General features: G+C 43.2%; 1 protein-coding gene across 4 annotated transcripts in view; it reads right to left on the bottom strand.

Moving 5' to 3' along the window:
• Positions 1–5,372, bottom strand: part of COMMD10 (COMM domain containing 10) — a 204,428-nt gene extending 199,056 nt beyond the window's left edge. For all 4 annotated transcript variants that reach the window (XM_059175811.1, XM_059175810.1, XM_059175808.1 and 1 more), the window contains exons 1-2: positions 5,277–5,372; positions 3,852–3,942 (exon numbers count right to left, since the gene is read on the bottom strand). In XM_059175811.1, coding sequence (XP_059031794.1) covers positions 3,852–3,942; positions 5,277–5,317 — 132 coding nt within the window. In that variant the 5' untranslated portion in view covers positions 5,318–5,372. The remainder of the gene's footprint in view (positions 1–3,851; positions 3,943–5,276) is intronic.
• Between the last annotated feature and the right edge of the window lie 10,523 nt (positions 5,373–15,895).

Raw genomic sequence — 15,895 nt, forward strand, 5'->3', positions numbered from 1 at the left:
ACGTTGTAACAGCCCAGAAAAATTCTGAGGCTGGAGTTCACATGTGTGATTGTCCTTTATTTAACATAATGAGAGATTTCATTGTGTCAAAATGGGGGGAAAAAGAGGTACTCACGAGTGAATCTATCAAGTAAAAGAACTTTTACTTTAAACTTCTGAAAGCAATCTTTCTGAAATGTACAGTACCCATTCTAGACTTTTGTAAACAAAGTATTTCACATTAAACTCATTTTTTACGATGACTCAGGTCACAATTATGAGCATCAGAATTCTGGGGTACGGTATCATAAAAAACTTTTAAGAGACATTGGTGATTTTTCACTTCAGGAAAAAAACCCTCAGATTTCTGGGCATTTCATTGTCTTGAGTCTAATTTGCATAATTCTCCCACTTCCTTCCATGATCAGCCGTCAATTCTTGGAACTGCCCCCATGCCCATCACTGGCCCTTCTTCATCCCCTGGTTGGCTGGGTCTAGTCTGCCATAGCCAGGAATTCAGCGAGCCGATCTCTCAGAATGAGACACACAGCACAGTTAGATCAACAGGCTTTGTGTATGACCTACAAGTCTCTCTAGCAGAGCAAAGTACAAGAGTCTTTCTAATTGCAGGAGTTATGAAAGCCATTTTTTTTTTAAACTCTGAGGCCATAAATTGTTATCTCTGAGTCCTCAGCTATGGAAGTTACTCTGACTTCTGTCAGTGTTCTCCAGTGCAGACTCTATTAGCATGCTGGACAGGGCAATTTGGGCAAGACCGTTCTGCACATTGCAAGACATTTAGTTCCTGGGCATTAAATGCCAATAGCACCCTCCACACGTTGTAAAAACAAACAAACAAACAAACAGAAAAACTAAAACACCCCAAAACTTCCCAAGTGTTTCTATATGCTAGGACAAGCCAAGAAGATGATCAGTTCAAAGACAACTTCCAGACCCAAGTTTAGACACACCCATATTCTATATCTCAGCTTACTTTTCCTATGTTTATTCTAATTAGGGAATTCAAGGAACCAGTCTGGACAAAAACAGAAACCCTCTGCCCGCAAGCAAATCAAAGTGTCAAGCTGATAACATTTAGAACAGCAACCCAATCTCTAAAACTCTTCACCGATCTACCCATGCCAGGTTTCACTGTTCGAAGGGCTCAGCTTGTCTCAAGGCAAACATCCACTTAACAGACCAAGAGTACATAAAAGAAAGCTGGCATATCCTGAATGTCAATGCAAACTTTATTCTATAAGAACTCTTATCACAGGGCGCCTGGGTGGCTCAGTGGGTTAAGCCGCTGCCTTCGGCTCAGGTCATGATCTCAGGGTCCTGGGATCGAGTCCCACATCGAGCTCTCTGCTCACCAGGGAGCCTGCTTCTCTCTCTCTCTCTCTCTCTCTCTCTCTCTGCCTGTCTCTCTACCTACCTGTGATCTCTCTCTGTCAAATAAATAAATAAAATCTTTAAAAAAAAAGAAAAGAAAGAACTCTTATCACAAGAGGAGCCCCTCTAAGAAGAACATTCCCTGAAACTGCCCAGGAAAAAAAAAATCTGCACCTTTCCTGACTTTCTTTCTTAGCAGGTGAATTATTAGCTACGTATGTTTTTGTTCTCAGTTGCTTCAGCTGCCAACAACCTCACCTTCTTGTGTCCAACCCCCCCCAACCACCGACAGCATAGCATTCAAACACCTCTGTGGAATTCTCTGGCCACCCACTTACTCTAAGATGGACACTAACTTACTTAGAACTCGATATGACTGAGAGGGTCAAAGACAAACTACTCACAGCTTTCCTGCTAATGTCCCAGCCTCCCTTGCTATAGAGAACAAAAGATATATCTAAGAGTTTTTTGTCCCATGTTTTCAATAAGTGTAAGAAGGCAGCCACCAGCTCAGGAAATTAAAGCAGACCTTCTATATTGATTGCCTACATCATTTACTTTTAGACTAATTTATATACTGTATTGTGCACTTTTCTTGAAGTGTACTGTAAGGGGTTAAAGGAATGGATTCTGGAACCAGGCTGCTTACTCACTAGCTGTGTGACCTTGGGCAAATTATTTAACTGGTCTCTATCTCAGTTTCTGTGTGGATAAAATAGGGATAACAATAGTAGCTACTTCCTAAAGTTGCTATAAGGATCAGATGAACTAATAACACAAAGCCATTAGAGCAGTAGCAGAGAGACTGATGTAACTGTGAATCACAAAACCACAGAATGTGGCTGCTCTTAGATTGTTGTGGTGATTCCTCCTTTCTCTCCATCTCTATCAGAGACTCCTTATAGCCAGGAATTTAGAGGGCCTGCATGGGTTTTGTGTTTCCCACGCAAGGCAAAGAATGAACTCCAAGAATGGCTCTTGGGTGCCAACTGCATCAGCACTAAGGTGTTAGGTATGGAAAATGTAAAGATGATTAAGACATGATACTCAAGGTATTCAAAGTCAGCAAAAGACCCTGTATCCTAAAACAACTACAATGCAGTACTGCAATGAGGTGCCAATGAAGCGAGTGTTTTAGAAGCACAGAAAACAAACTGCTGAGAGCAAGACGGCCAAATCCTTGACCTAGTTTCTTCACAACAGAAGGGAAGAAAGACATTTCAGATAAGGGAAAGAGTATACACACAGACATAAGAGTTGGAAAAGTTCGCAGTATTAGTCTCGTAAAAGAGTACAGCCCAGTGTGACTGAAGCACTTGCAAAGTGGGAATAATACGGCTTGTGGCCATTATTATACTGTCATTATAAGGTGATTTTAATATGATACAATGTGAAAGATTTTGAACTTTTTCCCATGGGGCAATGGGAAGTCAACGATGGCTTTAAACACTATACAGATATGATCAATTGGGGTTTTTTTCATTTTTTGTTTCTTAGGGAAAAAAAAATTTTTGGAGAGATGAATGGACCGGCATTATGAAGCAGCAATAGGAGGGAGAAAGCTTCCGGCAGAGATACCAGTTTGAAGGCAGTTACTGCAGTCCACGGCAGGGGTGTTAAGGATCTGAACTAGGACTATTAAGAAAACCTGGATTTGAGAGACACGTCAGAGGAAGAAAGGGCTCAGAAGGGGGCCGGCTCCCAGGAAAAAGAAGAGGAAAGGGTCCAGGTTCTCCAGGTATGGTAAAGAAGTGTTGAGTCACTATATTGTACACCTGAAACTAGTGTTACACTGTACTAACTGGAATTTAAGTAAAAACTAAAAAAAAGTCCAGGTTCTCATTTAATGGTGGTACCTGACACCACCAGGCAGAGCAGTTACTAGTTACTAGGTGCGCTGTAAACAGGTGTTGGATGGAATTAAATTTTTATAACCTGATACAGAAATTAACTAAGAACAGTGACCAAGGAGTGAATCAGTAAACGTCAATGTATCCAAAATGACCAAACCTTGAAATAAAAAGAAGAGGCACGTTAAATTAAATATTAAATACAGGGTGTTAACAAACGACAACATTATTTTTAAGAAAAGAATGAAATCAGAATTTTCCCAAAACATATTACACAGAACCTGAGTCTCCAAATATTTACCATGATACGACAGTTCCAAGGTCACACACGTTTGGAAAATCTTGCACACCATATTCACCCTTAAATATTTACTGTAAACATTACCATAAAATATATTCCAAATATATATATATAATATATACACTCTGAAAAGTTCCATAATAAAGAAGATTACCTTTAATGAAAGAAGAGTGTCCCAAACTTATGACCATGGGACATCACAAAATTTCCTAGAGAGCCAAGGACACACTGGGGAACACTACACTTCGGAAAAAGTTTTTCAAGAAGAAACAAAGAGTTTCAGTGCAATCACAAGAAAATAGAAACTACAGAAATACAAAAATACAAACCTTCAGGTGAAGTTTTTGAAGAATTCGGGTGAGCAATCGTGGAAATCTTCCTATATCTATTGCATTTATCAGCGACACTGCTTTTTTCATGCTAAATAAATTTGTAAAACAAAATTTTAATATGAGTTTTAAAATGAGTGAACTGTTCCTGCCATAAGTACACTTGTCTACAATTGCTGCTGTCTTGGAGTTTCCATTTCAACAACTCTGATTGCTATAAAGAAGTCCAAATGATGGCCAGCAAAGGAGGCAGGACGATTCCAAAAAGATGCCTCCCAAAAGTACTTGTCCATTTGGGAAGTTTCTCTTTCTTTGGGGGCAAGGCCCGCAACTAGAGGAAGCTTGCACCTTGGGGGGGGATGGCATTAACTCAGCAGTGAATATTTACTAACCTTAACCCACAGATGAACTATGGAAAGAATGGAAGGAGGAAAGTGGGATTGACACCAAAATACAAAAAAAAAAAAAAAAAAAAGAATGCTGCATGGCAGGTAATGGAATAAATACATATAAGGCAAAGTCATTTGGGATAACGGTACACGGTTGTTTTAAAGCTGTGCCTCAACGGTAATAATCAACTTTAAATTATCATACAGGTTATGGCTTACTCATGTGGTGGGTGTTAAACAGGACACTGAAGTGAGGGGAGGAACTGAGCGTCAGGACTCAAGGAATCCAGAAATAAAGAAGAACTCTGAAATGACAGTTCTCTTCTTCAAGAAGATCCCTGTCCAATTCAGGGACATGGAAAGTACTTTCCAACATCTCAGCACACTACCTGCCCTAGTATTTATTTTTCATGAAATGGGAGTCATTTCTATTTAAGTAACTGCATTTTAACAGAGAACTTTATATCACCACTTTGGGCCCCCAACCTTACCTACCATAAGTAGAAATGAACTAGAAATAAAAAAAAAAAGAAAGAAAAAAAAGAAATCCAAACCCATGTTACCAAACTCTGGCTTGATACTGTTACCAGTCCCAAACTCCCAACCTGAGGCCTATTCTCTCTTGATTGAAAAGGGACACTGACACCTGTTACGGATTCAAGACCGTCCAGCCCCACCGCGAGCGTTTCTCATACTCAGGCCTGAGAGCGAGCCGAAAACAGAAAAAGGGCATAGCTTTGCACGTGATTCAGCACTACTCCAGGCGGGCGTGGGCACTTTAGACCCCACACTCTGGGAACGGTGACACACACCACACACTGCCCTACTGACCCCAGCTGCCAGGCACTGGAGCCCCACGGAGGTGAACCACCGAGAGGGTGAGTCGCCCACAGCCCCCGGCACTCCCGCGGGGCCGCACCGCGACTTCGCCAGCTCCGCGCCCACCCCCCACCGCCGGGCCCAGCCTCGGAGCCAAGGCGACAGCCAGCTGGAGCGTCCTGGCGGCGCCCGGTCCGTGCCACCCCTGGGCGGCTACCTGGGACTCTCCGGCAGGATCAGCGCCGTGGCGGCCGCCATCCTTGAAGCTCCCTCGCCTGCCTCCGCCTGTCAGCTGCCTCCAGCCCAGCCAATGACCGCAGGCCTACGGAAGGCCGGAAGGCCCAAGCCGCGCCGCCTCCGCCTTCGCCTCTGAACGCTTGAGCGAATTCCGTGCGTGGGTCTTTCAGGGAAGAGGGACCCTCCTCATTGTCTTCCGCCGCTGTCCCTGTTCTGCCTCAAGCCTGTTCGTCTATGAATTTATTTATATTTACCTATTTGCCTATTATCCATGCACAGCGGACCCTTGAACAACGAGCGGCTAAGGTTGCCCACCCTGCCTCAAGTCAAAAATCCACATGGAACTTTTGAATCCCCCCCAAAACCTAAGTATGAACACCCACCTGTTGGCTGGACGCCTTGCCTTACCGGTAACAGTCGGTATGTGTATTGTGCATGCTGTATTTAGTATATACTCCATTATTACAATAACATAAGCGGAAGAAAGCTGGAGAAGAGACGATGTTATTGAGAAAACCTAAGGAAAATACATGACGGTGCTGTAGTCCATTTATCAAAAGAACCCGAGCATGAGTGGGCCTGCACAGCTCACACCTGTGTTGTGCCAGGGTCAGCTGTGCACATACCTGGATATGGGCATGTATTTTTACGGCGTTGGCACGTATGAGCATCTATTTAGGTGCGTGTACATACACATAATTTTTTTTTTTTTTTTTAACAGAGGAACTTTAAGCACCCACCATAGCTAGTGTCTAGCCTGCGCTGCAGAGGGGAAGGCGGTGAAACGCTCTCCCTGAAAGCAGCCTGGATGTCCCACACCCACCCACTGGAGAGGTCCTGCCACCAGCTCCAGCCTCGGCGCTTTCTGTATCAGTATCCCTGTATTCATTGAGCACCTACTGTATACCAGATACTGCGCTAGGCACTGGGGACCGAAAAGACCAAAATTCCTGCCCTCCGGGTTTGCTCGCAGTTCAAACGGACGTTTCATTGCGCCGCTCCGCGGTGCGGTGCTGAGCTAGGTACTGCTTCGTAGGGGGACATTCAGCCCCGCAGAGAATGCCATTTAGAACCTCACAGTAGAGCAGGGATGCAACGTGGGTTCACAAATACGTTTGCCCGCCTCAGAGAAAAACACGAAGGGCCCTCCAGGGATTCAGGGATGGGAAGAGTGGCGAGCCCGAGGGATAGGTTCGGGAAAATTTCCTGTTGCAGGTGGCTTGAGGTCTTGAAGGAAAGATTTGGGCATGTGCTCTGGAGCTTAGTAAGAAATGGGGAGTCATTAATGTTTTTTCTTTTAAGATTTTATTCATTTATTGGACAGAGAGAGAGAGCGCAAGCAGGGAGAGGGAGATGCAGGTTCTAGGCTGAGCAGGGAGCCCCGTGCAGGGTCGGGGTGGGGGGCTTGATTCCAGAACCCTGGGATCATGACCTGAGCACCCTTAACCGACTGAGCCAATCTGGCGCCCCCATTAATGTTTTCAAGCAGAGAAATTTTTGTGATGAGAGCTGCCGTCTTTTTGTTGGTCTTCTTTTTGGTTTTTGTCTTTTGAAAATTACTGTCAGTGGAATGATGATTGGATTGGCAAGAGGTAAGCAGAAAGTCAAACAGGGAACTATTGCAATAATCTATGGAAAGCAGTAAAATCCCATGGTAGTAAAATAGCTTTGGAGAGTGAAAAAATATAGCGAGTGAGTTAGTGTTACATTTCAGCTGTAGAATCTTTGGGAGCTGGCAAAAGATTGAATTTAATTTTCCTACCTAATTATGTTTTACTTAAATTATTATTTAAATTAGTTGGCATTCCTAGAGCAGCCCCAAAAACATCCTAACTGAAAGGAGAAGCCAGATTGCAAATTAAAAGTGAATAATCCCCACATGGATAATTGAGTCAATTATACAGTGTGTTGAACACATACAAATACATTTAATTCCACAACACTCCACACACTCCCCAATTTGTGCAGTGTCTGAAAAAGATGTATGCGAATCTACATAAATTATAGGTCTCTGATACAAACACAGATTACTATACCTGGCATAGTTTTAGAAGGACCCCAGTTTCCCTCGACTTCTGAATAAGTTTCCTTTAGTCTTCATTCATTGCCTGAAGCAGGGCTACCACCCTTCTAAAACCATTTGGAATCACTAGTGAAATTTACCTCCTCAGTTCCTTCACAACCACAGCTGGGATTTTGAGGGAAATAGCATCAAGATGGTTGGAGCCCTGAATCCATGTAACTTGGAACAGAGCACTTTTCCTCCCTTAAATTTCTTATTCATGTCTTATAATGTCTGTGTTGGCTTCCCTGGGCTGTGGTAAGAATTAAACAGTGTCACGTGTGTATGGGAGAAGCACTCTCCCCTCCTCATAACTCAAAGCACAGACTTCCAAGGTTTGGGGGGAAAAAAAAAGTCTCCAGGATTTTTCTTGGTTTTACTGATGGGGATTATCACTTTTTATTGGTACTTGTTGCTATAAAGGCTTGAGGCAGAGAATAATTTCACCCCTTAAGTGAGACCCTCAGCCAAAATATTTCTGTGGTCTCTGGCGTATATGCATACGGATCTATGAAGAAGTCCTTCGTAGTTGTCTACCTGTGACCACCTGCTAGAGACAGGATACGTACCTCCTCAAAACATGGTTCTATAGTACACTGTACTCCTAACCCTCAAACCTGTCAACCCATCTTGATGATTGATCTATAGACCAGATCAGCTGCCCCTGATTGGTTAGGACTATGACACATACTGAATGCCCCCCAATTTCTTCCATATCCTTGCCTTCGTTGCAACTTTTGCCAAATCCAACTTTTTTTTTTTTTTTTTTTTTCGTTCTGTGTTAGCCTGCGTTCTCTAGAAAACAGCCTGAATTACCTGCTAGGGCATCCCTGGGGACAGTCATTGCAGGGAATTAGGAGTGTGCGTGCAAAAGGGAAGGAAGAAAAAGGAGGGAAGAAAATACAAGGTGGCGTGTTATCTAGCTGGTTACAGATTGAAAACCTTGTGTATTTCTCAGTACTGTCATATTTCCAGAAACACTATTTCGAGGTACTGTGTCTTAGAACAGCCAGGAGGTGAGAAGGAGCAAATTTGTCTATAGACTCTTTCCAGTGTTCTGTCTCTTGTTGATCAAAATTTGTCCCATGGCTCAGACCTCCTCTGGACTCCTGGGGTATGTCCCCTGACACCTGTAGGCATTCACTGGAAAACCCAGAGTAGGATCTGATTCCCAAACCTATAGCAGAGGTGAGCTCAGGGCTCAATCCCTCCTCTTCCCTCCCTCCAGATGTCTCCTCTCCTACCCACCCCTCACCAGCCAAGGGTGGGAGCAAGTGGCAGGGGCCCTAAAACAGTTCTAAGTTCCCAGGGCCCATTTATTGGGAAATTTGAACAAGGCACTGCCTGAGACACAGGGAGGCTGAGCATATCTGGAGAGGTACATCACTCAGAGATGGTTTTACTCCTCAGGTGGAATGTCAACCAAGGAATTAGTTCCTTGAGCCTTGAATGCTTTAGCTCTTTGGTGATGCAACCTATTTAGTTCACCTATGCCTGGTGGTTTAACCAAAGTCTACAGCAGCACGGTTGGAGTGAGGTCCACTGTGTACTGGAAGCTAACATTGCCTTCTGGATGTGACCTTTGTCCTGTTTGGAGCCCCTCCCTTTGGGTGAGTTCTTTCTCAAGGGCCCCAAGGCCATTTTCTGCAATACAGTCTGTACCCACTCTCTCCTCCACTGGGCGTGATTTATATCTTTGACACTCAGTGAAGTAAATACAAGATCTGAGCCTTCCCCCATCCAAAGTCTCCACCAAACCTTAAGTAAACCGTGAGTACACCCAAAAGCCCAGCCCAAATTCATGCAAATGGTTATCTTTGGAGAAAGGGTAACACTATTCACCCAACACACTAGTATCTGAGCTCCAGGAACCCAGTCCAGTAGGGATGACCTTGCAAGTAAGCTCTTGATAAATAGAGTCAAACTGGGGGTATAGACATTTTATTATGCACCTAGAATATTCTGGCAGTGGATTAAATAAGCATCTGGCCCAGGTCCTTAATGCTGTGAAGGTCTGTCATCCTACAACTCATCCTGAGTTTTTTGGGTGAACTATCAAAGGTAGTTTATAGTCACATAAGGGCAGAAGGCCAGAACTACCCACTACTCACTGCCCTATGCCCCAGATGACTATCAAACACAAAATTCACATTCAGCTGCTTTGTTGCATTCGCTTGCAGAAGCCATCGGCCCAGTTTTTCTCCTCCTCAACACCACACGGAACACACACCTCCCCCTCTCCACACCACCCCTCGGTCACAGTTGTGAGGCCTGTTTTTAGCTCTCTAGTCAGCACTTGCCTCATAGGTGTGAGAGAATCATTCGGTGTGGAACCTAAAGAACACCGTTCTAGATGAGACACATGTAATTGTTCCGTCCACATTTTCTCCGTCAATTCTCGGGGGAACGAAGTTTCAAAATTGCCTATTTTTATTTATGAGGCAGTTATGTGACTGTTCCTGTCTGATGTGAGATACATCAGGAATAAAGAAGGCACGAGCATCACCTGTCCTCTGAGTATTTGCACACCAGGCTGTGATGTGGAAAGGAGGTGAGAAGCTTAGAAGGAAAGGAAAAGAGAAAAGAAAAGAAAAAGAAAAGAAGGAATAGTATCGAAGCCACATTTGCCCATAACAAAGAGTATTAACCACATGGAGGGTAGGCAAGGGCACGGGAGAGAAACATTTATTAAAATGTGACAAATATCTACTCCGTGGATACATGAACAGATCCCTTTCTGATCTATTCCTACAGTTGAAACCCATCTCAAATTATCACCCCTCTATTTTAATTTGCACCTAGTTTCCTCCATTCTTCTTCCCCGAGGCCTGTGTCATTAACAGGACTGATATTTACACATAAGACGCGTGAAGGATCACGTGTGAAGGATTAAACGGTTTCTTCAGTAATTTCCACCAGCGAACACAGCTGGAAAATAAGTTGGTGGCGCTTTCCACATGTATAGCATGGGTGCCTTGTACCCAGTGACTAGCAAAGAAATAAAAGTAGTAGACACCACAAACATGCAACAGAAAAAGAAAAACCCGGTCATCAACGGCGAACGAGAAAAGCCTAACTTAATCACACATTTGCAGAAGTGTCGGCCAGGAAAAGAAACCAAGCATCTGCCCTGCTTAAGACGGACTCTAAAGGTGATTTCCCCTGCCTGCTAAAACAGGGCTAGAAAAAGAAGGCACCCACAAAGCCACGAGAATTCCCCACTTTACATATTCCCCCATTTAGAGAGGAGCAGAATGGGAGGTAACTAGCCAAGGGGAAGGTGTGGGAAATCCCTGAAGGCTTGAAGTCTGTGAAGTCCCGATAAGGGACCCAGTGGAGAAATCACTCTTCCGTTGTCTCTGGGCAAGGGGAAAAATGGAGCAGTCAGGCAGGAACAACAAAACTATATCTCGTATTCCAAGCGAGAAATAAGGAGTTGGAAATTTGAAAAGAGAAAGTAAGAAGGAAGTCAGTGGGAACAGTTACATTGGAGCTGCTGTGAAAACAGACGCCCCTCAACAACCCTCCCCCTGCCCTGTTAACAATGGCTGAAATCCGTGGGCACCCGAGTCCCTCCCCTATACAAAGTGGAAATCCAAAGAATGAAATAGGGAAGTGAGGGGCACCTGGGTGGCTCGGTAGATTAAGAGTCTGACTCAGGATCTTGGCTCAGGTCATGATCTCAGGGTCCTGAGGTCGAGCCCCAGGTGGGGGCTCCATGCTGAGTGTGGATCCTGCTAAAGGTTCTCGCTCCTTCTCCCTCTGCCCCTGCCCCAATCATCAAAAAGGGGGCAAGTCTTACGGAATAGGGAAGCAGAACCTCAGGTCTGGCTCAGGAGGACTCAGAGGCTCTGTGGTGCCACCGTTAATGAAGGATTGATCTAAAAAGCCTAGGGCATCCTTGCTCGGGGACCGAACATGCCCCTAAAAGTGGAGTAATTCCGGATACAGGACAGTGAATAAAATCTCAGAGTTGAGAAGCTGAAAATTAAATCCACGAAAAAAAAAATGCTACCCTCAGCTCCAACATCCCCTTAAGTTTTGGGAAAGAAATAGATGGAAGGCAATAATGAGCCATCAAGCTGGCATCCTGGATGGAAAAACACACAGCTCTCACAGCAGCAGGCAAAAGAACTAGAAAACTCTGGCACCACATCAGAGGTCTGGGCAGAGCTGTCCACGCTCCGCACAAATAGGATGAGAAAAAGGGACACGGCAACTCTGCAGTCATCCTAAAAATATACAAAAAAGAGAGATACAGTATGAAAAAAAAAAAAAAACCCAAACACAAAAACAGATAAAAAGTGCACTCTGGAATAAAATATAGCCTAAGAGACAGAAGAAAATCCCATGTGAATGCTCAAGATAGCACTTAGTAAGAAAATTAATTCAGGGGAACAAGAGCTAAAAGATAACTTGGAAAAAAAACATAAAAATTAGACGTAGAAGGCATTGTGAAACCAAAGAGATTGAGGACTAAAAACCCACCATCTCCTAACTAATACATAAACCAGAAATGGAGAGAAACAGACGAAACACAATAGCAAATTGAGTTTTTAACAGAAAGGAAGGACTAATCACAGCAAAGGAAAGAGACAAACACAAAGTAGATACTGAGAACACAGAAAGGCCAACCCAAAGATAACTATGTCCCCAAGGCAAAGAACCCAACAAATAGACACAAAAATACATTCAAATGTTGTGGTAAGGAGTCTGACTCCACTTTTGATGTTTGAGGGCTCAAAGCTTTCAAGCTCTGGTCGCCCCTTCCCCCGTGCTGCCCCACACCCAGGCAGACTAATCAGGAAACCTGGGACTCTCTCTTTTTGCATTGACAAGAAGTTCCAAACATAAAAACTTATGATCTGCACGGGGTAATCTTCGTGCTGGAGCCCTGTCCCTAAACACCCTGAAACCCCATGCCAAGAGCCCTTCTGCCTTCTCCCAAGCCATTTTTAGACCTGCTTGGAGACCTGCCCTGCTCCTCCCAGAAAGCCTCACTATTTCAGTAATAAACCTTTTCAGACCTTCTCAGTGTGTGTGTGTGTGTGTGTGTGTGTGTCTGTACCTTCATCAGCCTCCACACCAAACCCAGTTCCAGTTGGTAGGGGTCGAGTCCGCCTCATTTCTATGGGATATACGCCAGAAGAAATTTCTCCATAATACTGGAAAAATTGTTTGTGTAGTTTGTTGGAAGAGCATATTGTGTTCCAAAGAACCTAATATAAAACAGTGATCCTGGGACACGTTCTGGTCAAGTTATCAAACTCCAAGGATAAAGAGAAAATTCTCTGGGCAGCCAAATGAGAAAAGTAAGAAGAAAAAAGAACCCACCAGACTTCTTTATGACAAAGGCTACAAAGTTTTGAGGGGGGAAAAAAAAAAAAAGCTTATCTTTTTTTTAGACTTTTTTTTAAAAAGATTTCATTTATTTATTTGACAGAGATCACAAGTAGACAGAGAGGCAGACAGAGAGAGAGAGGAGGAAGCAGGGTCCCCACTGAGCAGAGAGCCCGATGCAGGGCTGGATCCCAGGACCCTTAGATCATGACCCGAGCTGAAGGCAGAGACTTTAACCCACTGAGCCACTCAGGTGCCCCCCAAAAAAGCTTATCTTGAGCCAAAATGCTATTCAACTATTAAGCAATAGTTACATATTCTCAACCAGGATTGCATCCATAGTTTTTATGAGTTCCTTTTCGGAAAACTGACATGAAAACAAGTCAACTGAGAGATTAATGAAAATAAAGAAATCAGGAAGGGGGGTGCATTAGTATTTAGTGAATATTAAATCCATTTAGAACCAAGGTTTCGTTAAAATGGAAATTAGGTTTATGAAATGAAATATAAGTATTTTAATGTTTGATAATATAAAACTAACGTATTGCTAAGAAACTAGTTTCAGAATGGACAAAACAGGGGCAATCAAGTTTTAAGAGTACTAATTTCTAAATCTTTCACACTGTCTTAAATGAAATATATCTTAATGAAATATATCTTAAATGAAATATATCTTAAATGAAATATAGTCTTTTCTTAATCTCTGCAAGGGTAACAAATTGGAGAACTGTGGTCTGAATAAGGTCCATCAATATTCCTGTGGAAATATTTTGCTCATTTTGTTTGATCCACTGGATGATGACAGATGCAATATAATAAGAGAGGTTTTTATTTTAAAAACAATATGAAAGTGACCTGGCTTCATGAATCATATTCTACTCCTGAAGGCACTTGAGTTTGAGATCCCTGCTTTAGAGCAATATTTTAGGAACATACATGCCTTTGTTAAAGAAAATCAATCTAGAGGCACGGGGTGGCTCCGTGGGTTAAGCCTCTGCCTTCGGCTCAGGTCATGATCTTAGGGTCCTGGGATCGAGCCCCACATCGGGCTCTCTGCTCAGCGGGGAGCCTGCTTCCTCCTCTCTCTCTGCCTGACTCTCTGCCTACTTGTGATCTCTGTCTGTCAAATAAATAAATAAAAGTTTTAAGAAAGAAAAAAAAATCCAAAATAATTTCTTTGGTTTCTTTTCCTTCTCTTATCCACTCCCTCTAAAATCATTTCTGTATATCACATACAGGTAGAGATCAAGACATAAATATGCATATAAGGAAAACTGGAGTTCAGTTTAGCAAATGTTCACAGTTCCTGGTTAGTAAGATTTTTCTATAATTTTTCACCCTCTACTTTGTACTTCTCTGTCTTGCTGGAATCTCCGTTAATAAGAATATATTGTTTGCACAGAAACAGTAAAGTCATCATTCAAAACGTAATGAAACAAAGTGAATTACTTATGTGCCCAGGTTTTGTTTTCTTTTTTTAACATTAGGTGCTAAAAGAGATTATACATCAATAACATTACTTTGAGTGACCCCAAATATTAACATCATTTCTCGTGGTAATTTGTAAATAATAGTAATTCATTAATCATCATCAGAATTCACTTAAGGTCTTTCCAGTGTTAAAGAAAGGTTCAAAGTAAATTATTAATACTACTCCATTTGGAAAGAACGAGAACACTTTTCTCTTCAGCGTAGCTGCCCATCTTTCATTTACACAGGATTTGAAGAGGTTTTCCTTTTAGTGTTTAGTGTTGTTTAGCTTAGTGAATTGATGAGAGGGGTGTGGTTACTTTTCTTCATAATCAGTCAGCATAGCATTACTGAAGCTAAGGTGATCCTTCCCTCAAGTCAAATATCCAGAGAGGTACTACCTGGTCTCATGAGAACCCCAGGTAACTCCTAGGATTTGTCTGACATTTCACCCAATTTCCTTGTTGTTCCAACAAACACACCAGCCCATTCTCAGCTCTGTGTCTAGACTGGAGTCATTTCTCCCTCGTGATAAGCTCTCAAACAGAAAAAAGACATTGGGTGAAAGCTAATACATCTGAATAAAGTATGAATTTGAGTTAATAGCAATGCATCCGTATTGCTTTATTAATGGTAATAAATATGCCATATTAACCTAAGATCTGGTATTTAAAGAACACAGTCCTTCCCTTCAAAGAACTTACAAACTCAGCCGAAATTAAAAAATAAAATAAAATAAAGACAATACAAAGTAGAAAAGAGTGCCACGATTGATGTGAACACGGGTCACTGTGGATACTCTGAATATAATGTGGTACAATCTTTATCAAGCTATTCTGACCGTGTGCCGAGCACGGTTGTAAGCACTTCACAAACATTATTTCACTGGATCTCACAACAGCCCTGTGGGCAGGTCCACCTGCCTAGATAACGAAACTCACGAAGAGAATTTGCATGACTTTCTCATGGTCACTCAATGGTGGTGGGTGCGAGCCAGGACCTGAACCCCATGGACTAACTCAAGACCCGGCTCTTACCCACTATCCAGCTGACAGTTCCAGAAGGCAACAAGGAGCATGACCTTTAAGAAGGCTCTCAGCGGAAACTTTTGATGAATGCACAGCAGAAGGCTGAGTTTTTCTAAGAAAGGGGAAATCTAAGCATGGAGGTACCTGGGTGTTGAGCTGACCTGCCTCGCTTCTCTCCCACTCAGTTTTGCAGCAGGACCTGACATAGAGTATCCCTCTTCTCCTACTCCACGCTTGAAAACATGAGACTTGAAAACATGAGTGACAAAATGGTCACCAGGACAAAATGTCACCAGGACAAAAATGGTCAGAGCTGATTCATCCCAACAACGATGTGGAATCTGGCTCCAGGTTAAACACCTCTGTGTAATTTTTCAGCCTAACCATACTGAAGCCTTCCCTGGCACCCCTCAGGAGGAAAGTTGCCCGCCCTGTGCCCAATGGGGTGCACAGCCTGGGCACTGAGAGTGAGGGGAGTTAACCATCAAGGACTAAGCCCCTTCGGCTCGTGTTCTCAACACACCAGCATTTCTCACCAGGTGCCTTCATTCCTTGACGTCTTTATCCAAGACTTTGGGCACGGGTCTTCCTCTGGCACTTCTGCTGGGGGTGTGGGGGTGGGGAGGAGGGAATCTTCGGGGGAAGGAGAGAATCTGAGACACCTTTCCCCACCCTGACTCAGTAGCCAGTACCCTTCCA

The sequence above is a fragment of the Mustela lutreola genome, chromosome 5 (assembly GCF_030435805.1).
Source record: "Mustela lutreola isolate mMusLut2 chromosome 5, mMusLut2.pri, whole genome shotgun sequence".
NCBI lineage: Eukaryota > Metazoa > Chordata > Mammalia > Carnivora > Mustelidae > Mustela > Mustela lutreola.